This window comes from Cetorhinus maximus, chromosome 7 (genome assembly GCF_964194155.1).
Source record: "Cetorhinus maximus chromosome 7, sCetMax3.hap1.1, whole genome shotgun sequence".
In the NCBI taxonomy this organism is placed as follows: Eukaryota; Metazoa; Chordata; class Chondrichthyes; order Lamniformes; family Cetorhinidae; genus Cetorhinus; species Cetorhinus maximus.
Window position 1 is genome coordinate 3,852,847 of NC_135885.1, and position 25,839 is coordinate 3,878,685.

The 25,839-nt window shown below is 49.5% G+C and overlaps 1 protein-coding gene across 2 annotated transcripts in view; it reads left to right on the forward strand.

Annotated features, from left to right (window-relative positions):
* folr (folate receptor) overlaps positions 1-20,350 on the forward strand; it is an 81,993-nt gene extending 61,643 nt beyond the window's left edge. For both annotated transcript variants that reach the window (XM_078545007.1, XM_078545008.1), the window contains exons 2-5: positions 7,313-7,442; positions 12,575-12,763; positions 15,238-15,373; positions 19,900-20,350. In XM_078545007.1, coding sequence (XP_078401133.1) covers positions 7,313-7,442; positions 12,575-12,763; positions 15,238-15,373; positions 19,900-20,186 — 742 coding nt within the window. In that variant the 3' untranslated portion in view covers positions 20,187-20,350. The remainder of the gene's footprint in view (positions 1-7,312; positions 7,443-12,574; positions 12,764-15,237; positions 15,374-19,899) is intronic.
* The last annotated feature ends 5,489 nt before the right edge of the window (positions 20,351-25,839 follow it).

Genomic DNA, 25,839 nt, shown 5'->3' on the forward strand with positions numbered 1-25,839 from the left:
GCCAATTTTAACACACTCACACTCACACTCACTCACACAACACACACGCCTCCAGCACATTCCTGATTTCCATTGCTACACCACTGGCAGCCATGCATTGAGCTGTCTGGGCCCCAACCAGAAAACTCTCGCACTCCCTCGCTCCCTCTCTCTCGCTCACTCACTCCCTCTCTCGCGCGCTCCCTCGCTCCCTCTCTCTCGCTCCCTCGCACCCTCTTTCGCGTGCGCCCTCGCTCTCTCTCTCTCGCTCCCTCGCTCCCTCTCTCGCGCGCTCCCTCGCTCTCCCGCGCGGACCCTCGCTCTCTCTCCCGCGCGGACCATCGCTCTCTCTCCCGAGCGGACCCTCGCTCTCTCCCCGCGCGCGCCCTCGCTCTCTCTCCCGCGCGCGCCCTCGCTCTCTCTCCCGCGCGCGCCCTCGCTCTCTCTCCCGCGCGCGCCCTCGCTCTCTCTCCCGCGCGCGCCCTCGCTCTCTCTCCCGCGCGCGCCCTCGCTCTCTCTCCCGCGCGCGCCCTCGCTCTCTCTCCGCGCGCGCCCTCGCTCTCTCTCCCGCGCGCGCCCTCGCTCTCTCTCCCGCGCGCGCCCTCGCTCTCTCTCCCGCGCGCGCCCTCGCTCTCTCTCCCGCGCGCGCCCTCGCTCTCTCTCCCGCGCGCGCCCTCGCTCTCTCTCCCGCGCGCGCCCTCGCTCTCTCTCCCGCGCGCGCCCTCGCTCTCTCTCCCGCGCGCGCCCTCGCTCTCTCTCCCGCGCGCGCCCTCGCTCTCTCTCCCGCGCGCGCCCTCGCTCTCTCTCCCGCGCGCGCCCTCGCTCTCTCTCCCGCGCGCGCCCTCGCTCTCTCTCCCGCGCGCGCCCTCGCTCTCTCTCCCGCGCGCGCCCTCGCTCTCTCTCCCGCGCGCGCCCTCGCTCTCTCTCCCGCGCGCGCCCTCGCTCTCTCTCCCGCGCGCGCCCTCGCTCTCTCTCCCGCGCGCGCCCTCGCTCTCTCTCCCGCGCGCGCCCTCGCTCTCTCTCCCGCGCGCGCCCTCGCTCTCTCTCCCGCGCGCGCCCTCGCTCTCTCTCCCGCGCGCGCCCTCGCTCTCTCTCCCGCGCGCGCCCTCGCTCTCTCTCCCGCGCGCGCCCTCGCTCTCTCTCCCGCGCGCGCCCTCGCTCTCTCTCCCGCGCGCGCCCTCGCTCTCTCTCCCGCGCGCGCCCTCGCTCTCTCTCCCGCGCGCGCCCTCGCTCTCTCTCCCGCGCGCGCCCTCGCTCTCCTCCGCGCGCGCCCTCTCTCTCTCCCGCGCGCGCCCTCGCTCTCTCTCCCGCGCGCGCCCTCGCTCTCTCTCCCGCGCGCGCCCTCGCTCTCTCTCCCGCGCGCGCCCTCGCTCTCTCTCCCGCGCGCGCCCTCGCTCTCTCTCCCCGCGCGCGCCCTCGCTCTCTCTCCCGCGCGCGCCCTCGCTCTCTCTCCCGCGCGCGCCCTCGCTCTCTCTCCCCCGCGCCTCTCCCGCGCGCGCCCTCGCTCTCTCTCTTGCGTGCGCTCCCTCGACCTCGCTCCCTCTGCCTCGCCCTCGCCCCCTCGCCCTCGCCCTCGCTCCCTCGCCCTCGCTCCCTCGCCCTCGCTCCCTCGCCCTCGCTCCCTCGCCCTCGCTCCCTCGCCCTCGCTCCCTCGCCCTCGCTCCCTCGCCCTCGCCCTCGCGCCCTCGCTCGCGCTCCCTCGCTCTCTCGCTCAGCTTCTGGTCACATGTCCCTTATTTCTCCTTGTGGCTTTTCTCCCATATCCTGTCAACTTGTTTCCTAACAGGCTGCACATGTATTGACTTTGTCTCTCCTCTTGGGAGCTTTCTCATTGATCCCCCTGTGAAGCACCTACCTTAAAGTTGTCGTATAAATGGAAGTTATTAAAGGAGAGTGTATCAGATTGAAAAAAAAACCATCAGAATACTCAGTACTTACGCGGCAATGGGTTTGAATATCTCTTTGTTTAATCCAGTTTGTGGAGGAGGCCAAGAATTTGGAATAAATAACTTGTTAAATTGATGGAAAGTTCGATGGCTTTTGTACTTTGTACCTCAGATGTACTTAGTGAGTGATTGGAAGAGAACTTGTGTTCAGATAACAAGCTGTTAACAACAATATCCATTCTGTGGAAGGGTTATTCGGACTCGAAACGTGAACTGTGTTCTCCTCTCCGCAGATGCTGCCAGACCTGCTGAGTTTTCCAGGTATTTTTGTTGTTGTTTTGGATTTCCAGCCTCCGCAGTTTTTTGCTTTTAAGCCATTAACAGGCACTGGTGGGGAGTAAAGATTAGTACGTGAAGACACTGAGTAACTGCATTGTAGAGCTCGCTGGGGGAGGGGCTCTCGCCACGGGAGGGGCTCTCGCTGGGGGAGGGGCTCTCGCTGGGGGAGGGGCTCTCGCTCGCCGCGGGAGGGGCTCTCGCCGCGGGAGGAGCTCTCGCCGGGGGAGGGGCTCTCGCTCGCCGGGGGAGGGGCTCTCGCTCGCCGGGGGAGGGGCTCTCGCTCGCCGCGGGAGGGGCTCTCGCTCGCCGCGGGAGGGGCTCTCGCTCGCCGCGGGAGGGGCTCTCGCTCGCCGCGGGAGGGGCTCTCGCTCGCCGCGGGAGGGGCTCTCGCTCGCCGCGGGAGGGGCTCTCGCTCGCCGCGGGAGGGGCTCTCGCTCGCCACGGGAGGGGTTCCAGACGCTGTCTGCTCCCTCCCGCCCGGAAGTGCTGAGGGCAAGTCAGGAATTTGACTCAAAACATTCCAGGGACTGCAAATATCGCCAGGTCTGTTTGCTCATTTGTCAACATACATCCGTCTATTCTGTTGGATTATTTTCTGTGAAATGGCTGTGATTTAGACACACTCCTATTGCTTGAATTTTCTCAAATTGCATCTCTCTGACCAAACCTTCACTTAACGCTTTTTACATTCCTGCCCTGTTGTTCCTCCCTGAAATGTCAGAAGTCTGTATAGAGGGAGCTTTACTCTGTATCTAACCCCGTGCTGTACCTGTCCTGGGAGTGTTTGATGGGGACAGTGTAGAGGGAGCTTTACTCTGTATCTAACCCCGTGCTGTACCTGTCCTGGGAGTGTTTGATGGGGACAGTGTAGAGGGAGCTTTACCCTGTATCTAACCCCGTGCTGTACCTGTCCTGAGAGTGTTTGATGGGGACAGTGTAGAGGGAGCTTTACTCTGTATCTAACCCCGTCCTGTACCTGTCCTGGGAGTGTTTGATGGGGACAGTGTAGAGGGAGCTTTACTCTGTAACTAATGCTGCGCTGTACCTGTCCTGGGACTGTTTGATGGGGACGGTGTAGAGGGAGTTTTACTCTGTATCTAACCCCGTGCTGTACCTGTCCTGGGAGTGTTTGATGGGGACAGTGTAGAGGGAGCTTTACTCTGTGTCTAACCCCGTGCTGTACCTGTCCTGGGAGTGTTTTATGGGGACAGTGTAGAGGGAGCTTTACTCTGTAACTAATGCTGTGCTGTACCTGTCCTGGGAGTGTTTGATGGGGACAGTGTAGAGGGAGCTTTACTCTGTATCTAACCCCGTGCTGTACCTGTCCTGGGAGTGTTTGATGGGGACAGTGTAGAGGGAGCTTTACCCTGTATCTAACCCCGTGCTGTACCTGTCCTGAGAGTGTTTGATGGGGACGGTGTAGAGGGACCTTTACTCTGTATCTAACCCCGTGCTGTACCTGTCCTGGGAGTGTTTGATGGGGACAGTGTAGAGGGAGCTTTACTCTGTATCTAACCCCGTGCTGTACCTGTCCTGGGAGTGTTTTATGGGGACAGTGTAGAGGGAGCTTTACTCTGTAACTAATGCTGTGCTGTACCTGTCTTGGGAGTGTTTGATGGGGACAGTGTAGAGGGAGCTTTACCCTGTATCTAACCCCGTGCTGTACCTGTCCTGGGAGTGTTTGATGGGGACGGTGTAGAGGGAGCTTTACTCTGTATCTAACCCCGTGCTGTACCTGTCCTGGGAGTGTTGGATGGGGACAGTGTAGAGGGAGCTTTACTCTGTATCTAACCCCGTGATGTACCTGCCCTGGGAGTGTTTGATGGGGACAGTGTAGAGGGAGCTTTACTCTGTAACTAATGCTGTTCTGTACTCTATAATGCTCATAATTAAAAGTGTTTTCCCATCACTGATAGCCGTCACCTTGGGTTCCTGAAGAATACAAATTCCAGGAGAGATAGCACTGAGTTTGTTGTTGATTTCTGCTCCTTTGCTTACAAAGATTTGCAGGGACTGTGCTGGCTGACACTCAAAAGACCGGTCCACGGCCAAGGTCTTTACTGAGCAGACATATCACAGAGCGTCAAGCGTTCATAACTTTACAATCTCTCTGTGTTTTTGTCTGGACTTTTAGTGAACAAAGGAGCAATTTAAAAAAAAATGTAACTGTATAAAGGGCTCATCATCATCTAATGGAGTGAAGTTGGCAGAATCATGGACATTTATGATACACCAAGAAACCGTTCAGCCCATCATTTCTGTTCTGGCTGACAAATATCAATCCCGCATTATCCCACTTTCTGGCCCTTGGTCTGTAGCCCTGTAGGTTACAACATTTCAAGTGCATGTTTGAGTACTTTTTAAACGCGGTGAGGGTTTCTGCCTCCAACACTCTGTCAGGCAGTAAGCTCTGGGTGACAAAATTACTCTTCAAATCACATTGAATCCTTCTACCAATGAGTTTAACACTCTGCCCCCTGGTTATTAACCTCTCTGCCCCCTGGTTATTAACCTCTCTGCCCCCTGGTTATTAACCTCTCTGCCCCCTGGTTATTAACCTCTCTGCCCCCTGGTTATTAACCTCTCTGCTCAGGGGAAAAAACTCTTGCCTCTCCACACTTATCAAGGTCCCTCCATAAAAACAGCGCAAGCCTATCCAATCTTTCCTCAGAATTAAAATTCTCCATTCCTGGCACCATCCTCATCAATCTGTACTCTCTCCGTGGTGTGATCACACCCTCCCTGAAATCTGACGGCCAGAACTGTCATCCCTCTGGCTGCACCCTGCAGTGGCCCAGAACATCCAGAGAGTGGCAATCACTGTTGGATGGCTACTCTCCTTTTAACTCATCCAAGTCTGGAACTGCACGTTTCTCGCCCGGACTTCTGACCCAGGCCTGCTGAGAATCGTGCAGCATAGCTGCTCCTGGAGCCCCGTCAGTGTAGGGCTGAAGTTACACCCCCCCGCTTTTTATGGCACTGCCCTCTCTAAACCAGGTAAGTTTGGTCGGGGGTTTGTGGGGTGAAGTCTGGGGAGGGGAGGAGGGTGGGGAGCCAGGGGTGGGGAGGCATCTGGGGAGTTGGTGGGGGGGTCGGGGGGAGGGGGTGGGGAGAGAAGGTATCCAAGGGGCGGGGGGAGGGTGGTGGGGGGTGTATTCAGGGGCTGGGGGGATGGGGAGGTATTGGGGAGGGTGAGTCGGTGGGGAGGGAGCTGGTGGGGGTGGAGGGTAAGTAGGGTGGTGTGGGTGGTGGGGGTAAGGTGGTTGGGGACTAATCCTTGGGTGTTGGGAGGGTTGTGGGGGGGTTCCAATGGGGAGCCAGGGGGTCAGGAGTATAGTTTCCCAGGAGTTAGAAGTGGGTTTAATTCTTCTAACGTTTCCTGGGTAACTATTCTGCTAAAATAGTCAGAACTATCCGATCTCCTGTTAAAATCAGGGGTTTGAAGGGTTCCTCGTGCAGGGTAATTGCCCCTCAGAAGCTGCATGGGGTCTTTTTTCAGGGGGAGTCCCACAGCGCATCTTTTGGGTTACCTCCGGGGTACGACCTACCCCCAGAACAGAAGTTCTGGGTCATGGTGTTTTATACAGTTCCAGCATAACCTTCCTGCTCTTATATTCTATGCCTCGGCTAATAAAAGAAAGAAAGAAGCCCTCTTGACCACCGTATTTATCTGTTCTGCTGCCTTCAGGGATCTATGAACATTCAATCCAAGATCCCTCTGTTCCCCTCTACACTTCAGCGTCCCATCATTTATTGTGGATTCCTTTGCCTTGCTTGACCTTCCCAAGTCCATTATCTCTCCCACTTCTCCAGATTAAATTCCTTTTATCACTTTTCTGCCCCCTTTCCAAGTGCTTTGAAATCTTCCCGCAGCCCGCAGCTTTCTTCCTTGCCTTTGACCGCGCCGCCAATTTTTGTATTGCCCCTTTATATTTTATTCTGAATCTTTGATCTATAATCCCTGAAAAGCAAAGGAACCGGTGCTGAGGCCTGTGGAGCCCCACTGTAAACAGCCCCCACCCAGTCACAAAAACACGCATTGACCCTGACCATTTGCTTCCAGCCGCTGAGCCAATTTTGGATCCAGCTCGTCACTTTTGATTGGATCCCAATGGGCTTTTACTTTCATGACTAGCCTGTCATATGGGACCTTGTCAAAAAGCCTCGCTAAAACCCATCTCTAGACTACGTTAAATGCTCCACCCTCATAAGACCCAACCCTCTTTGTACCCCCTTAAAAACTCAATCAAACAAGCCGGACATAACCTTTTCTTCACAGACCCGTGCTGTCTGTTCTTGATTAATCCCACGTCTTTCTAAAATGACGAGTAGTATCGTGCCTGAATTTTTTTCCCAAACGTTTGCTGGTGGGGTGAGGCTGACTGGCCTAGATTCACTCAGTTTATCCCTTCCCCCCCCCCCGCCCCCTTTTTAAACAATGATGCAGTATTAACTGCCTGGCACCTCACCTGTAGCCAGAGAAGATTGGGAAGATGATTTTCAGAACCTCCGCTATTTCCTCCTGTTTCTCTGACCAGCCTGGGATACTTTTCATCCTGGCCCAAGTGACTTAACCGCTTTTCAAAGACATTAAAACCACGAATATCCCCTCTTTCACAGTATTTACCCCTCCGATGTTCACACTCCTCCTCTACGGAGGCGGGGAGGGGCGCAGTTTAAAGACAAGGAGTCTCCCATCTGGGATGGAGATAAGGAGGAATTTCTTCTCTCAGAAGATCGTTAATCTGTGGGATTCTCTCCCCCAAAGAGCAGTGGAATCTGGGTCATTGAATATATTCAAGGCTGAGTTGAGGCCACATCAGATCGACCGTGATCCTATCGAATGGTGGACCGAGCTTTTGGTCGCCTGTCCCTAATATCTCCGTATGTGACCCGGTGTCAAAATTTTGTTTGATAATTGCTTCAGCTCCTTGGGATGTTTTATCGGGTTAAAACGACTAAATAAATGCAAGGTGTTGGTGCAGCCTGACCAGCTGAGTGTTTTCCGGCATTTTCTGTTTTTCAGTATTTTGGAATGTATTATGGATGCTGCTGTTTCCCGTTTACTTCTCGAACTCACTTGTTTGCTCCTGCTTACTCCTGTGCAGGAAGATGCTGTGGCTGTTAGCTTTGGGACTGACTCTTACTATGACGGCAGCCAAGGATATCCTCAACATTTGCATGGACGCGAAACATCACAAAACGAAGCCAGGATCCGAGGGGGATCTCTACAGACAGGTAACATGTAGGCAAGAGGACAGGCCAGGCATTTGCTTTTATACCTCCACCCCCCCCCTACCCCCACCCACTTCTGAGTTACGTTCGGTGCCTCTGTCCCTGACTCGATGTTCTAGGTCTGGCAATAGGTAGTGTGAAAGGGTGGTAGTACGGGGGTCATGAACCCCACTTTAATGTTCTTCGGTTCCTCTGCCCCTCAACAACAGTTTGCATTTATATAGCGCTCTTAACACAGTAAAACGTCCCCGAGCGCTTCACAGGAGCCGGAGTCAGAAGCAGTTTGACACTGAGCCACATGAGATATTCAGACAGGTGACCAAAAACTAAGTGAAAGGAGGACAAGGATTTTAAGGAGTAGGGGAGAGAGGCAAAGAGGGGACTTCCAGAGCTTTTAGGATCCAGACAATTGGAGGCACGGCTGCCATTAGTGGAGTGATTAAAATGGGGGATGCTCGAGAGAGAGAGAGACTGGAACTGGAGGAGCACAGAGATGGTGGGGGAGTTGTGGGGCTGGATGAGATTCCAGAGATAGGGAAGGAGAGAGGACATGGAGGGCCTTGAAAATCAGGAACAGAATTTTTCAGCTCAGGCGTTGCTGGACCGTGTGCCAGTTTGCAGTCTTGCTCCCTGGTGCAACCACTGGGTCCGTCTTCCAAGTGGCCATTCTTTGTGCGAGCATGGAAGGGCAATTTGACTGTGAAGGGCATCGCTGTTGACTCCAAACCTGACCCCATACCTGAACTTTGCAGCATGGAATTAGTCTACGATGACCTGGTGGCAGAACTGCTAATTTTCCTCCTGACAAAGGAACAGGAAGAGGCCATTCAGCCCCTTGAGTCAGTTCTGCTTTCAGTTCAATCATGGCTGATGTGCAACTTAACTCCATCTGCCCAGCTTGATTCCATATCACTTCAGACCATCCGCAAAGAAGCACCTGCCAATCTTAGTCTTAAGTCTCGCCCCCAACCTGCACAGCTTTTTTGGGGGAGAGGACTCCAGATTTCTAATAACCACCATGAACGGTCTGGCTGTAATTTTAAGGTTATTCCTTCTCGTTCTGGACTCCCTGCACCAGAGGAAATAGTTTCTCTTTCCCCCCCCCCACTTATCAACTCCTTTAATCAACTTAAATACATCACTGCATTGCTACTTAATTACAGGGGTGACAGTGGTGTAGTGGTAATGTCAGTGCACTGGTAATCCATAGGTCCAGGCTAATGCTGGGGACACAGATTCAAACCTCACCACGCGGAATTTAAACTCAATTAACAAAGTCTGGAAAAGTGACCATGAAACTACCGTGGATTGTTGCAACAACCCCCATCTGGTTCACTAACGTCATTTCTTTGGAGCCTGGGTGGCCCAGTTGGTAGAGCATCAGACTTTTATTCTGAGGGTCCAGGGTTCCTGTCTGGGAGCTGCTTCTGTGGCAAGCAGTGTCCTTTAGGAAAGGAAATCTGCTATCCTTACCTGGTCCGGACCCACAGCAATGTGGCTGACTCTGACTTGCCTCCGTATTGACCCCAGCGAGCCACTCAATTGGGGATGGGCAACAAGCGCTGGCCTTGCCAGTGATGCCTGCATCCCATGAGAGAATTTTTTTTTAAAAAAAGCATTGCTTTCTGTGGACTCCTTAGCACAGAAACAGGCTGAATTGATCAGTTCCCCTCGAACCTCCTCTTCATCTCAGCCCCATCACCATGTCCTTCTATTCCTTTCTCCCTTGTGTGTTTATCCAGCTTTCCCCCACCCCCTTCAACATTATTCACCTCAGCCACTCCCCGTGGGAGCTGAGTTCCACATTCTCCCCACTCTCTGGGTAAAGACGTTTCTCCCGAATTCCCGGCTGGATTTATTAGTGACTGTCTTATGTTGATGGCCTCTGGCTCTGGCCTGTCCCTCCAAACCTTTGTGGTTTTGGGGCTCAGAGGACAATGCTGAAATTCTCAGATAAAAGCAAAAAACTGCGGATGCTGGAAATCCAAAACAAAAACAAAAATACCTGGAAAAACTCAGCAAGTCTGATCAAGAACTCTCTCCTCCATCCCCACCCCCTTTCCGATATCCCCCCCTTTTTTTCCCCAATAATTTAGATAGATTTTTCTTTTCCCATCTATTTCCATTATTTTTAAATGTATTTCCATCCATTGTTTTATCTCTACCTTTTAGCCTATTTCAATCCCTTCCCCCCATCCCACCCCCACTAGGGCTATCTGTACCTCGCTTGTCCTGTTTTCTACCCTTAATTAGCACATTCCTTAGATAATATCACCACCTTCAACTCCTCTTTGTCCTTTTGTCTTTGACATCTTATGGTTATCTCCACCTATCACTGGCTCTACTTGTTCCCCCCCCCACCGCTTGAACCAGCTTATATTTTACCTCTCTTCTATTTTTACTTAGTTCTTTTGAAGGGTCATTCGGACTCGAAAGGTTAACTATGCTCATCTCCGCAGATGCTGCCAGACCTGCTGAGTTTTTCCAGGTAATTCTGTTTTTGTTTTGAGACTGAAGGCTAGGTCCTGGCTGGCATGTTTGTAGCTCAGGTTTCACACTCCTGCCCAGGAGTAGAGAATGTTGGACAATATCGGATCTGTTTGTTCAACTTTTCCTTCTTCTCCTTTCCCAGTCCCTTCCCTGTTTCCCCGCCCCCCCCTCACATTTTAATCTGGACTTGGCCCCTGTGTTGTCTGTGAATGTGATTTAACAAGCTGATAAGGGTGACCTTGGCACCAGCATCTTAACTTTATATTTCAGCAAGGTTAATCTACTCTCTTCAGCTTTTGCAATCGGACGGTAATAAATACGACGTCAAGCCCTGTAAATTGTGCTGACTTTGATGTTGCTCGAATCTTCATATCTGGGACCAGTGTGTTAATATTAAACTAGCAAGAGGACGGTACCATTCTGGTGGGTGTTGTGTTCTTTTGGAAGATGTTCCCTAACCCTTCTGACTGTTTGCACCCAGTTTTAACGGGTATTTCCCTCACACATTGCAGGCCCTCACTATCCCAGAAACTATTGATCTTGCATAGAGATTGCTGGATAAACAAAACTCCCAAGTTTCATTTGGTTGACCTTCTCCCATATCGGTAGCCACCCAATGCAAAGATAATGCAGCTGTTGACTAATTGCAGTGTTCAACAATGAAATCTTGAATTTGTATAGCGCCTTGAACGTGGTGAAACATCTTGAGGCCCCCACACATGAGCATTATCAAACAAAATTTGATACCCAGTCAGGTGAGATACTAGGATAGGGCCGGTCAAAGAGGTTGGTTTTAAGGAGCGTCTTAAAGGAAGCAGGAGAGATGGAGAGGCTTAGGGAGGGAATTCCAGATCTTGGCCACCAATGGTGGGATGATTAAAATAAGGCATGTGCAAGAGGTAGAATTGGAGGAGCGTGGATATTTTGGAGGGTTGTAGGAGGTTAGAGAGGTAGGGAGGTGTTAGGATAGGACTAAGAGCTTGGCCAATCAATCTTTATCAATGAATCAACAACAGACCCAGACACGAGGCAAGGAAAACCCCCAGCGATGGGGAGATTTGGGAATCATATGTCCAAAGTTACTGGGGGAATGGTGGCATAGTGATAATGTCCAGCGGTTCAGGCTAATGTTCTGGGGCCAAGGCAGCTGGTGGAATTTAAATTTAATTAATAAATCTAGAATTAAAAAGCTAGTCTAATGGTGACCATGAAACATTCGGCCCCTCGAGCCTGCTCCGCCATTCAATAAGATCATGGCTGATCATCTTGTGTTTCGATTTCCACACTCCCATCTAATCCCAGAACTCATCTGGTTCACTAATGTCCTTTAGGGAAGGAAATCTGCTGTCCTTACCTGGTCTGGCCTACATGTGACTCCAGACCCACAGCAAATGTGGTTGACTCTGAACTGCCCCCCTGAAATGGCCAAGCCAGACACTCAGTTCCAAGGCAATAAGGGGTGGGCAACAAATGCTGGTCTTGCCAGTGATGCCCACACCCCATGAAAGAATTTTATAAGATCATGAGAAACAGGGGTAGGCCATTCGGCCCCTTGAACCTGTTCTGCCATTCAATAAGATTGCAGCCGATCTTCAATTTCACCTCCACTTTCCCTGTCCTATCCCCATATTCCTTAATTCCCTCAGTGCCTTGAATAGACTCAAGGACCGAGCATCCACAGCTCTCTGGAGTAAAGAATTCCAGAGACGATCCTCTGAGTGAAGAAATACCTCCTCATCTCAGTCCGAAATGGACAGTTCTGTATCCTGAGACTGTGACCTACTCTCTACTCTCCAGCCAGGGGGAACGTGGTCTGTTAGCATCTACCCTGTCAAGCCCTGTAGGGATTTTATGTGTGACTTCATGCCTCCAGTCCCCATACCAATCTGGTTGACCCTAGACCGCCCTCTGAAGTGCTCTAGCAAACCTTTGGCTGTATAAAAGATAGACAACTGGATAATAAATGGTGCCCACATCCCGAGAAAGCATTACAAGAAGAATAGTGAGATACGTGGAGGGCCCTCTTTTTAAAGAAAAAAACAGACATTGTTAATAACTCATTGTAAGCCTCATAACAGCCAAAGCTGACTCCATAATACAAAGGGACTTGTGTTTCCAGAGTACCGTTCCTGACCTCAGGATGTTGCAAAACACACTTTACAGCCCGTGAAGTACATTTGAACTGTGGTCACATGTTATAGTGTGGGAAACAAAGTAGTCAGTTTGTACACAGCAAGATCCCACGAACAGCAATGAGATACTGGCCAGATATATCTGATTTGATGATGATTGAGGGATAAATATTGGCCGAGGCACCAGAGAGAACCCTCCCTGCTCTTCTTCGAAATCGTGACTGTGGGAACTTCTAGATCTACCAGGGAGGGCAGACGGAGCCTCGGGTTAAACATCTCATTTGAAAGCTAGCACCTCCGACAGTGCAGGGCTCCCTTGGTACTGCACTTGGAAGTGTCAGCCTGGAATCATGGAGCTTCAGTCTCTGAGTTGAGCACTTCCCCTGTTCTTTGATGGAGTGCTTTGTGGGATCTTTTATGGGTAGAGTTATATCTTGATAAAAGATCTAAGTGCTAAGTGGGAACTGTATGTCCTTTAATCTTTTGTTACTGACTTGTATTTGTTATGTGCAGTGTAAACCTTGGAGAAACAATGCCTGTTGTACAGCCAATATTACCGTGGAGGCACACAACGACATTTCCAATCTCTACAACTTCAACTGGAATCACTGTGGCACCATGACAGAAAAATGCAAGAGACATTTTATCCAGGACACCTGCTTGTACGAATGTTCCCCCAACTTGGGTCCTTGGATAGTACAGGTGAGCAGTGCTGCCCTGTGATGTGATGCATTGGGTAATTATTCAGAAATCAGATAGCTCTGGGATTTAAAGAGGGAGTTTCATCAACGTATGCTGTACCTGTCCTGGGAGTGTTTGATGGGGACGGTGTAGAGGGAGCTTTACTCTGTATCTAACCCCATGCTGTACCTGCCCTGGGAGTGTTTTATGGGGACAGTGTTGGGAGTTTTACTCTGTATCTAACCCCGTGCTGTACCTGCCCTGGGAGTGTTTGATGGGGACAGTGTAGAGGGAGCTTTACTCTGTATCTAACCCCGTGCTGTACCTGCCCTGGGAGTGTTTGATGGGGACAGTGTAGAGGGAGCTTTACTCTATCTAACCCTGTGCTGTACCTGTCCTGGAAGTGTTTGATGGGGTCAGTGTAGAGGGAGCTTTACTCTGTATCTAACCCCGTGCTGTACCTGCCCTGGGAGTGTGGGGACAGTGTAGAGGGAGCTTTACTCTGTATCTAACCCCGTGCTGTACCTGTCCTGGGAGTGTTTTATGGGGGCAGTGTAGAGGGAACTTTACTCTATCTAACCCCGTGCTGTACCTGTCCTGGGAGTGTTTGATGGGGACAGTGTAGAGGGAGCTTTACTCTGTATCTAACCCCGTGCTGTACCTGCCCTGGGAGTGTTTGATGGGGACAGTGTAGAGGGAGCTTTACTCTGTATCTAACCCCGTGCTGTACCTGTCCTGGGAGTGTTTTATGGGGGCAGTGTAGAGGGAACTTTACTCTATCTAACCCTGTGCTGTACCTGTCCTGGGAGTGTTTGATGGGGACAGTGTAGAGGGAGCTTTACTCTATCTAACTGTGTTGGGTAGCTGTTCAATTGAACGGTGTTATGCCAATTGGGAGTGATTTGAGGTATGACTGGAGGAAGAAGTGTTAAGATTTTGTGATTTATACCTGTTTGGCCAAGATGGATTTTAGTTTAATTTTTCGTGTTACTGATATTCAATCCAAATCATATTACATAGGGCTGATTTACAGGAATATGCAAGCAATATAAGAATGTTGATGGAGGTAGTTTGTTGGAATACCAAAAATATTGACCATTTGGCTATGTACTCTCACTTACAACTGAGTTACAAGGTCCATGTGTCTTTGCTCGCTATAACCATCTCTCCCATACCTGTAACTTGTTCTCTCTGACTATAGGTGTCAAGAGTCCACTAAGTAACAGCCTGGTTAAAAATTCTGCTACCTCATTCACAGTGACAGAGAAATTATCTCTTGATGCACGTGTGGGGAAAGCAGCTACCACCTTTGGCTGATTCTCAAAACTGATTCTATCTCTCTCTCTGCCCCCCCCTCTCTCTCTCTCTGTCCCCTCTCTCTCTCTCTCTCTGTCCTCCCTTTCTCTCTCTCTGCCCCCCCTCTCTCTCTCTCTGCCCCTCCTTTCTCTCTCGGCCCCCCCTTTCTCTCTCTGCCCCCTCTCTCTCTCTCTCTGCCCCCCTCTCTCTCTCTGCCCCCATTTCTCTCTCTGCCCCCCCTCTCTCTCTCTCTGCCCCCCTCTCTCTCTCTGCCCCCATTTCTCTCTCTGCCCCCTCTCTCTCTCTACCCCCTCTCTCTCTCTACCCCCTCTCTCTCTCTGCCCCCCTCTCTCTCTCTGCCCCCATTTCTCTCTCTGCCCCCTCTCTCTCTCTACCCCCTCTCTCTCTCTGCCCCCATTTCTCTCTCTGCCCCCTCTCTCTCTCTGCCCCCCCTCTCTCTCTCTCTGCCCCCCACTCTCTCTCTGCCCCCCTCTCTCTCTCTCTGCCCCTCCCTCTCTCTCTCTGCCCCCCCTCTCTCTCTCTGGCCCCCCTCTCTCTCTCTGGCCCCCCCCTCTCTCTCTCTGGCCCCCCCCTCTCTCTCTCTGGCCCGCCCCTCTCTCTCTCTGGCCCCCCCCTCTCTCTCTCTGGCCCCCCTCTCTCTCTCTGGCCCCCCTCTCTCTCTCTCTGGCCCCTCTCTCTCTCTCTGGCCCCCCTCTCTCTCTCTCTGGCCCCCCCCTCTCTCTCTCTGGCCCCCCTCTCTCTCTCTCTGGCCCCCCTCTCTCTCTCTGGCCCCCCTCTCTCTCTCTCTGGCCCCCCTCTCTTTCTCTGGCCCCCCTCTCTCTCTCTGGCCCCCCTCTCTCTCTCTGGCCCCCCTCTCTCTCTCTGGCCCCCCTCTCTCTCTCTGCCCCCCTCTCTCTCTCTGCCCCCCCCCCCTCTCTCTCTCTGGCCCCCCTCTCTTTCTCTGGCCCCCCTCTCTCTCTCTGGCCCCCCTCTCTCTCTCTGCCCCCCTCTCTCTCTCTCTGCCCCCCCCCCCTCTCTCTCTCTGGCCCCCCTCTCTTTCTCTGGCCCCCCTCTCTCTCTCTGGCCCCCCTCTCTCTCTCTGGCCCCCCTCTCTCTCTCTGGCCCCCCTCTCTCTCTCTGGCCCCCCTCTCTCTCTCTGTCTCTCACAATGACCTGTCATGTTTCTGCTTGGGTGGCAGGTTGACCAGTCTTGGCGGAAGGAACGGATTATCGATGTCCCAATCTGTAAGACGGACTGTGAGGAATGGTGGACTGACTGTCGGGACGATCACACCTGCAAGGTGAACTGGCACAAGGGATGGGACTGGAGTTCGGGTGAGTGTCTCTCTCTGTCCTCTGGACAGAAAACGCTGTAAACCTGTAGCTGGGTATTAGGCCTGAACGAGGAAGAAATAGGACCATATTTGATGGGAGCAGATGAGGAAAGACTACGAGGAATACAAAGGCAAGGTTAGAATGCACGCAGGTGAACTCTCAAAAGTGGTGGTGAATAAGGCCAGTGACCTGTAAGCCCAAATGGCTGTTTGGGACTGTTCAAGGATATAAAGTGTTGAGAAAAGATAGAGAAGGAAAATAAAAGGAAGGTGGGGTGGCAGCAATGATCTGTGAAGGCATCGGGAAGGGGGTGGGGGGAATGTCCTTGAGGCTTAGGCTGAATCCATTTGGTTAGAGTTCAGAAGCAAAATAGGGATGATTGCACTCCTAGGAATATTTTATAGGCCTCCAGATTGAGAGAGACAGCAGGGAAATCAGATGTGCAGGACTCAATACAGTGGTGATATTCATGGACTTTAATAACCCAAATATCAATTGGGATAATGTTAGAGGAAAGGGTTAGGAGGGGGCTATATTCCAGTTAGGAAGGAGACATTGCTGGACCTGGAGCTGGGGAATGCGGTGGGCCATAAAAACATAAGAAATAGGACATTAATAGACCATTCGGCCCCTCAAGCCTGCTCCGCTATTCAATAGGATCATGGCTGATCTGATTGTGACCTTAACTCCATTTTCCTGCCTGTCCCCCATGACCCTTGACTTACTTGTCGATCAAAAATCTGCCTAAATCAGCCTTGAATATACTCAATGACCCAGCCTTCACCGCTCTCTGTGACAGAATTCCAAAGACTGACCACCCTCTTGAGAGAAGAAATTCCTCCTCATCTCCCTCTTAAATGGGAGACTCCTTATTTTGAAACTGTGCCCCCTAGTTCTAGATTCCTCCATAAGGGAAACATCCTCTCAGCATTTACCCTGTCAAACCCCTTCAGGATGTCACACGTTTCACTAAGATCACCTCTCATTCTTCTAAATTCTGAGCGTAGGCCCAACCTGCTCAACCTTTCCTCATACGACAATCCCTTCATCCCAGCAATCAGCCTGGTGAACATTCTCTGAACTGCTTCCAATGCAGGTATATTCCCTCCTCAAGTTAAGTGACAAAAACTGTACACAGTACACTAGGTGTGGTCTCACCAATGCCCTGTGCCGTTGTGGCAGTGACCCAACTACTTTTATACTCCTTTACCCTTGCAATAAAGGCCAACATTCCATTTTACTTCTGAATCGCTGACTTTTCATGATTCATGTACAAGGACACCCAGATCCCTCTGCACTGCAGCATTCTTCAGCCTCTCTCCATTTAAATACCATTCTGCTTTTCTATTCTTCCTGTCAAAGTGGACAACCTCACATTTTCCCACATTGCACTCCAACGTGCGAAAATTTTTTTCCCCACTCACTTGAGCTTTGGAGACTGTCTGCATCTTCCTCACAACTTGCTTTCCCACCTCTCTTTGTACTGTCAGCAGGTTTGACTATAGTACAGCCATTTCATCTGGTTCATTCATACAGATCCTAAATAATAGAGGCCCCAGCACTGATCCTTCTGTCACTCCATTAGTTACAATTTGCCACCCTGCAAACGACCCATTTATCCCAACCCATTCATTCCTGTTGGTTAACCAATCCTCTATCCACACGCTGATATGTCATTCCCAACACCATGGGTTGTTATCTCGTCTTGTCATCTTTCATGTGGCACCTTGTTGAATGTCTTTTGGAAATCCAAATACACTGGTTCGCCTTTATCCACCCTGCTTGTTACATTCACAAAGAACTTTAATACGTTTGTCAAACACGATTTCCCTTTCACGACACCATGTTGTATCTGCCTGATTGTATTATGATTTTCTGAATGTCCTGCTACTTAATAATGGATTCTAGCGTTTTTCTAATGACAGACATTAGACTAACAGGTCCGTAGTTTCCTGATTTCCATGTCCAACCTTTCTTGATTAGCAATGTTACATTTGTAGTTTTCCAATCCGTTGGGACCTTTCCAGAATCTTGGGAATTTTGGAATCCACCGTCGCGTCCACTATCTCTACAGCCACTTCCTTTAAGACCCTAGGATGCAGGTCATCAGGTCCTTGGGACTTGTCAACCTTTAGTCTCATTAGTTTTCCTAGTACTTTTTCTCTAGTGATTGTGACTGTTTTAAGTTCCTCCCTCCCTTTTGCCTCTTGAGTTTCTACTGTTCTTTGGATTTTTTTTTGTGTCTTCTACTGTGAAGCCAGATACAAAATACTTGTTCAAACTCTGTTGTTTCCTTGTTTCCCATTATTAATTCCCCAGTTCTCTTAGGCACTCATGCTCACTTCAGCTACCCTCTTCCTTTTTATATGTTTGTAGAAGCTTTTACTGTCTGCTTTTATATTTCTTGCTAGGTTTCTCTCTCACTCCAATTTCTCCCCTTTTTTTAAAGTCATCCTTTGATGGCTTCTAAAATTTTCCCAATCCTCTGGACTAACACTAATCTTTGCAGCCTTGGACATCCTCTCTCTCAATTTGATACCATCCTTAACTTCCTTCATTTGCCACTGATGGTGCATCTTCCTCGTAGAGTACTTCTCAGTGGAATATATATTTGTTGAGAGTCATGAAATATCTCCTCCTCTACTGTCTTACCTTTTAACCTATTTTCCCATTCCACTTTAGCCAACTCTGTCTTCATACCTTTGTAATTGCCTTTATTTAAGTTCAACACACTAGTTATGAACCAACATTTCTCACTCAGATTGAACATGAAATTCATCATGTTATGATCACTCTTACCTAGAGGACCCTTTGCTATGAGGTAATTTATTAAACCTGTCTCATTACGCATGACCAGGCCTAAAGTAGCCTGTTCCCTGGTTGGTTCCAGAACATATTATTCTGAAAAGCTGTCTTGAATACACTGTACAAACTCCAGGCTCCTTTTGCCAATTTGATTTGTCCAATCCAAATGAAGCTTAAAATCTCTCAAGACTATTGCAGTGTCTTACTTACAATTCCCCATTATCTCTGCCTCCTGCTGCCGTCAGGGAGCCTATAAACCACTCCGACCAGTGACTTCTTTCCTTTGTTATTTCCTATCTCTTCCCAAACTGAATTCTACATTTTGATCCTCTGAGCCAAGGCCATTTCTCACTATTATACTGATCTCACCTTTATTAACAGAGCTACCCCACCTCCTTTTCCATTTCTTCCTGTCCTTCCAAAATGTCAAATACTCTTGAATATTCGGGTCCCAGCCGTTGCCACTTTGCAACCATGTCTCTGTAATAGCTATCATATCATATACTCATTTATTTCTATTTGTGCTACCAATTCATCCATCTTGTTATGAATGCTGTGTGCATTCAAAATAAGATTTTAATTCTGTTTTTTTTTTTACCATTTTTTTCCTCTGACCTTATTTGCTTTGTACTCATGTCTGTTCACCCTGTTCCTTCCTGTCACATTCTGGTTATCATTACCCGCATTATTACCCTGCACTATTGTCTTCTCCTTTCTCTTGTTACCTTGTGGATCCCTATACCTGCCTCACTCGTAGTCATACCCCCCCCCACCCTGTCCATGACCACGAATCAAATCTGAAGTAGCTAGCCTAAGGGGTGTGACTGCCTCCTGATTCAAAGTGTCCAGTTCACGTTCCCCTTTCTGATGCATCGCAGTTTCTGACGTTCGGATTCCAGCTCATCGAGTCCGGGTTGAAGTTCCTCGAGCTGCAGGTGCTACAGGTGTGGATCCGAAAGGTATCCACCAGGTCCTACATGCTGCAGCTGCAACACATCACCTGCCCCTATCATCTTTATTGTGTTAAATTTTACTCATTGTCTGTAGTAAAACCAAGCAGTTTAACTAGTTAAGATGTAAATTTAATGCAATGTTTGTATTCCCCCAGTACCAGTCTGCCCTCGTTTAGAGGGATAAAATCTTAAAAACTCATCAACCAGTCACCTGCCTGCTCACCTAACTAAGCCTGAACACTCACCAGCTTCTGGAGGCTGACAGGAACCTCCTCCGCCTCTGTGCCAAATTCCCACCTGCACCAGATTCCCAAGTTAGCATTTGTACCTCATTGCACTCTGGCCTCATCACACTGTTCTCCCTCACTCTGGACAGTAGCACAACCTGTATATTTTTATAGAGAGCTGATGACTCACACCCAAGTTGCAACTGTGAAGTTAGCTTCTTGCTACCATGGTTAACACCCTTCGTCTTGTTGGTTGACATATAACTGTCACTGTCAGGCAATTTCTGTTAATTTGGTTGCTTAACTAGCTTTTCTGTTTTAAAGTATTAATTCACGGTCTGACTGCTTATCTAAATCATAGCTGGGGGAGAAACTGACCAGAGAGATTCCCACTTCACCCAAATTCCTAGGTTAGCGCTGGTACCTTGTTTCACTTTGTTACTCCCACCCTCTTTGATTGGAGTTGGTAGGGGAAGTTTGACCTGTGTCCCTTGAGACCGTTTCCTTTTAGTGAGTTTGTGTTTTTTAAATTTCATTTCAGGCGTAAACCGGTGTCCGGAAAATACCATGTGCGAGAAGTTTTCCCATGTCTTCCCGACTCCGCGGGATCTGTGCGAGAAGCTGTGGAGCAACTCCTACAAGCTCACGGAGCACGATCGGGGGAGCGGGAAGTGCATTGCCTTGTGGTTCAATTCAGCCTCAAAGCCGAACCCGAACGAAGAGGTGGCGCAGTTCTACGCCATCCAGAAGGGCTTGATCGGGTCCTCCTCCCGCGTCAAACTGGCTGCCCCGCTTTTCCTGACTGTCCTAGTCTCTGTCTTGTTCTGACTTTGCCGGTGGAGCCAGGGAGGAGTGGACTGATGAGACGCGACGCCTCTCCTTGTTAATTTAGCTCAGCATTCATGCTGTGAAACGCCGTTGATCTGACCAACCTCGGTGCAAAATGTGTAGTAAAATTTGCTCTTCCCGTCAAGCCAAATTTGTGGGTGTGGGTGGGAACAGGTTCAGCTTCTCACCTTCCTGACACGAACCTTCTGCTGTGGGGTGGTTGCGGCGGGGGTGGAGGAGGAGACGGAGAGGGTAATAACAAAGGAAGAACTTGAGTTTATGTAGCACCTTTCACAACCTCAGGGCATTCCGAAGCGCTTTGCAGCCGGTGAAGTACTCCTGAGCTGCAGTCGCTGTTGGAATGTGGGAAATGCGGCAGTTCCTTTGTGCACAGCAAGCTCCCACAAACAGCAGTGTGATAAGACCAGATGACCTGTTTTTACTGTTGGAAGTGGAGTGATAAAAACACAACCAGCACACTGCGGAGAACTCCCCTGCTCTTTGGCGTAGTGGAATTATTTATGTCCCTCCGGGAGGGGGCTTCAGTTAAACGTCTCATCTGAAAGATGGCATCTGAGTGTCACTCACTGAGCTGCTGTTGAAATCCTGGCTGCCACAGAGTAGAAAGGTCAGAGGTTCCATCCTGATCTCTGATGGGATGGTGATTAAGGACACTAGAGCTCACCTTAAATATGATGTGATGTATAGATGGTTGATAGTGTAATTAGATCATCTGCAAAGTGATGGAAGGTATTGTCGACAGTGCTCTCAAGCAGCACTACACTACACTACACTACTAACCTGCTCACTGGCACTTAGTTTGGGTTCCGCCAGGGCCACTCCACTCCTGACCGCCTGACAGCCTTGGTTCAAACATGGACAGATAAGGTGGGAGTGACTGCCCTTGACACCAAGGCAGCATTTGACCGAGTGTGGCATCAAGGAGCCCTAGCAAAACTGGAGTCAGTGGGAATCTGGGAAAACTCTCCGCTGTTTGGAGTTATACCTAGCACAAAGGAAGATGGTTGTGGTCGTTGGAGGTAAATCATCTCAGTTCCAGGACATCACTGCAGGAGTTCCTCAGGGTAGTGTCTTTGGCCTAACCATCTTCAGCTGCTTCAATGACCTTCCTTCCATCATAAGGTCAGAAGTGGGGATGTTCGCTGATGGTTGCACAATGTTCAGCACCATTTGCGACTCCTTAGATACTGAAGCAGTCCATGTCCAAATGCAGCAAGGCCTGGATGATATCTAGGCTTGGGCTGATAAGTGGCAAGTAACATTCGTGCTACACAAGTGCCAAGCAATGACCATCTCAAATAAGAGAGAATCCAACCATTACCCCATGACATTCAATGGCATTACCACCACTGAATTCCCCCTCTAACAACATCCTGGGGGTTACCATTGACCAGAAACTGAACTGGACTAGCCATATAAATACTGTGGCTACAAAAGCAGGTCAGAGGCTAGGAATCCTGTAGCCAGTAACTCACCTCCTGACTTCCCAAAGCCTGTCCACCATCTACAAGGCACAAGTCAGGAGTGTGATGGAATACTCTCCACTTGCCTGGATGAGTCCAGCTCCAACAACACTCAAGAAACTTAACACCATCCAGGACAAAGCAGCCCGCTTGATTGGCACCCCATCCACAAACATTCACTCCCTCCACCACCGACGCACAGTGGCAGCAGTGTGTACCATCTACAAGATGCACCACAGGAATTCACTTTGAAAGCGCCTTCCAAACCCACGACCACTACCATCTAGAAGGACAGGGGCAGCAGATAGATGGGGACACCACCACCTGGAAGTTCCCCTCCCAGCCACTCACCATCCTGACTTGGAAATATATCACCCGTTCCTTCACTGTCGCTGAGTCAACAGCACTGTGGGTAACCACACCACAGGGACTGCAGCGGTTCAAGAAGACAGCTTACCACGACCTAAAGGGCAACTAGGGTGCCAGCAATGCTCACATCCTGTCAAATGTTAAATCGAGGCCCTCTGATACTTCAGGTGGGTGTAAAAGATCTGATAGTACAATTTGGAAAAGCAGGGGAGTTATTTCCAATGTCTTGGCCAATATTGATTCCTAAAATTAGCATCAATAAAAGATTATGTGGACGTTTATCACATTGCTGTTGATGGGAGTTTGCTGAGCTTTTGCGTTTCCTAATTTCAAAAGTGACTATTTTTAAAAAGCACTTCCTTTGGGCAGAAAGCACTTTGAGAGGCCCTGGGGTCAAGAAAGGGGCTATATAAATGCATGTCTCTCTTTTATTAAATCAGGTTATTTCTATAATCTCCAGCTCTGTAACCCTCCAAGATCTCTGCACTCCTCCAATCGGGCCTGTTACGCATTCCTGATTTCATATGGCACCTGTGTCTTCCGCTGCCTGGGTGTTAAGTTCTAGAATTCCCTTTCTTAAACCCCTCTACCACTCGACCTCTCTCCCCTCCTATAAGATGCTTTGTAAAATCTACCTCTTTGACTAAGCTAGAGGCCAAATATTTCCATAAGACCATAAGACATAGGAGCAGAAATTAGGCTATTCGGCCCATCGAGTCTGCTCCGCCATTCAATCATGGCTGATAAGTTTCTCAACCCCATTCTCCCGCCTTCTCCCCGTAACCTTTGATCCCCCTTACCAATCAAGAACCTATCTATCTCCGTCTTAAATACACTCAACGACCTGGCCTCCACAGCCTTCTGTGGCAATGAATTCCATAGATTCACCACTCTCTGGCTAAAGAAGTTTCTCCTCATCTCTGCTCTAAAAGGTCTTCCCTTTACTCTGAGGCTGTGCCCTCGGGTCCTAGTCTCAGTTTCCTTAAGTGACTCGGGGTCAAATGCTGTTTGATTCTGCTCCTGTGAAGCACCTCGAGATGTTATGCTACGGTAGAGGCATTCTACAAACGCCAGACGATGTCGTTAACATGGGTGACTTGGGATTATTGGATTATTTTTTAATGAGAACGTAATTTATAAGTGCGATTTACTTGTTCCTTGGTAAATAACACACCCACATGTCCATTTCTTGCCCCTCATCATTCAAGAGTCACTCTCAACTTTTGTGTATCAAACTTCATGTAAAGTGCAGGAACTCGGGTAACACATCTTGAATCAGCCAATCTGTCACCTTTTTAAGTGAAATTGATACGAGTTTAGGTACGGTTTGCTTAAGAACTCTGTAGCCTTTGTAGTTTACCTCTGTGCCTGCACAATGGTTACTTAAGTACAATGAGACTGCGTAACATTAAAGCACTTTAAGAGCAGAATGACATCTTGTGTTTTCCATCGTGGTACCGAAGGTTCAGCCGTTGCCCAGTTCGTAGCACTCGCCCCACAAGCCTTGAGCCCCTCAAGGCTGACCATCCCAGTACCGTACCGAGGGAGTGCCGCAGTGTCTGAGGCGCAGACGTTTCGCTCTTCTCTCTCAGGTGGAACCAATAACACTCGCTCTCGAAAAGAGCAGGATGCTTTTCCGTTGTGTCCTGGTGATGTTTATTCCATCAACTGCCACATTTTTAAACAAGCCAACGCACAGATTACCCTGTCACTTGTTTAATTGCTGTTCGTGGGATCTTGCTGTCTGATTATTGGTTGCTGTGTTTCTTGTGTAACAACGGTGAGGACAATCCAAGAGCACTTCAGTGACTTTAAATCGCTTTGGAATCTTCTAAGATTGAAAGATACTATATAAATTAGAGTTCTTAAGTGTGTAATCTTTCTCTCTTAAACCCCTCACCCTCCAATATAAAGCAGTGCCATAAGCAATTTGCTGTGATTATAAGAACTATCCGACTTGCTGGTACGTTTCCCGTTTGTTGTGTGTCGAGTCCAACTCCAGCACGAGCCCTCCTCCAAAAGAAGAAAATAGTCGCTTTGTGGTACAGAACTTGTGTGTTGCTTGAAAAAAGAGGCAACGTGTCAAAACTTTTCATCTTGCACTCACCAGGACAGATGCAAGAATACCAAATTTCCAACGGAGCAACAATTTATACCGCATGATGAGTGGTTGGCAAGTCCCGACTCTCATTGATCGAGGTGTTGCCGTGGAGAATGCACCATGGAACTATCGTTTCCCACTCTTGAGTTTAATGCAAAAAAAAAGGCGCAATTGCCTGGACGCGTTTGTTCTTTTTGCGGAGGACAGCCCGTGCTTGCAAAATTCAGAGCTAGTGCCCAACATCAGATGTGATTCTGTGATTGGACAGCATTTACTAAACAATCCCGATTGTGCTAATAATTACACTAACCATCAATTGAAGATCATCAGTTAGGCTCGCTTACATGTGCTAGAAGCTACATATGTTCACAACAGGGTCCTGCCCTTTGCTAACAGAGAACATGCCCACTCATTCCTCCGTTCCCAACCAAGCAAAAGCTTGGCATTGGAGAGATGGGGGGAGGGACGCAGCAGCCATTCCCTGGTTCATTTCCTTTGGCAATGCCTTGACCAATCAGAATCTACTTGCCTGGTTTGAATTTAAACTAAAGCTCGGCAGTTAACTGTTCCCTGTTCTCCGCGGCAGGCTACCAATCAGAGCCCACTTGCCGGCAAATCTTCTCATGCATTATAAATTGTTGTTCCCCTTTTTCGTTATTCATTCAAGGGATGTGGGCTTCGCTGGCTGGGCCAGCATTTACTGCGCATCCCTGAGTGCCCCTGAGAAGGTGGTGATGGTGAGCTGCCTTCTTGAACCCGCTGCAGTCCATGTGGTGTCGGCACACCACCTGTGCTGTTAGGACTTTGAGATTTAGTATTTTTGTGAAACTGTTCTGATGAGTCCAAGATGAAAAGCTTTGACAGCATGTTTCCTTTTTCAGCAATGCTCAAGTTCTGTAGCACCAAGTGACTAAATTTGGATTGAGGCGTGTTTGATTCATAACTGAAGTTCATCATCCTCATTCTTGTAAATCCCCTCTACGCCTTCTCTGAAGCCTTAACATCCTTTTATAAAATGCGGTGCCCAGAATTAGGCACAATACTCTGGCTGAGGCCTATTATTATTATTTTTTTCAATAGTGAAAGTTCCTTGTTTTTGTCCTCTGTTCTCAGCCCCGTAGGCTTCGTTGGCAGCACCCTTGCCCCCTGAGCCTGAAGGTTCTGGGTTCAGGCCCCACCCTAGGGCTTGAGCACAAAAATCAAAGCCCACACTCCAGTACAGCGCTGAGGGAGTGCTGCACTGTCAGAGGTGCTGTCTTTTGGCTGAGATGTGAAACCGAGGTCCCAGCTGCCTGCTCGGCTGGGCGTAAGCAGGTCAGCGGCACTGTTTTGACGAAGAGCAGGGTGTGTTCTCCCTGGTGTCCTGGTCAATAAACACCGCTGAAAACAGGTTACCTGGTCCTGATCACATTGTGGGATCTTGCTGTGCACGGATTGGCTGCCATGTTTCCCACATTACAACAGTGACTACATTTCAGAAAGTACTTCGTTCGCTGTAAAGCACCTAGAGAAGTCCGGTGGTCATGATAAGCGCAATAGAAATGTCGAAAGTCTCTTATTTATGAAGTTTTATCACGCTGAGTTTGAAATATTAGCTCAAATTAATTCAAGGAAGTGGAATGTAAACTGATGAAACGACAACTGGTCACAGTTAAAATTTGCAAACGCGTTGGATTGACGGGGGGAGGAAAGACGAACT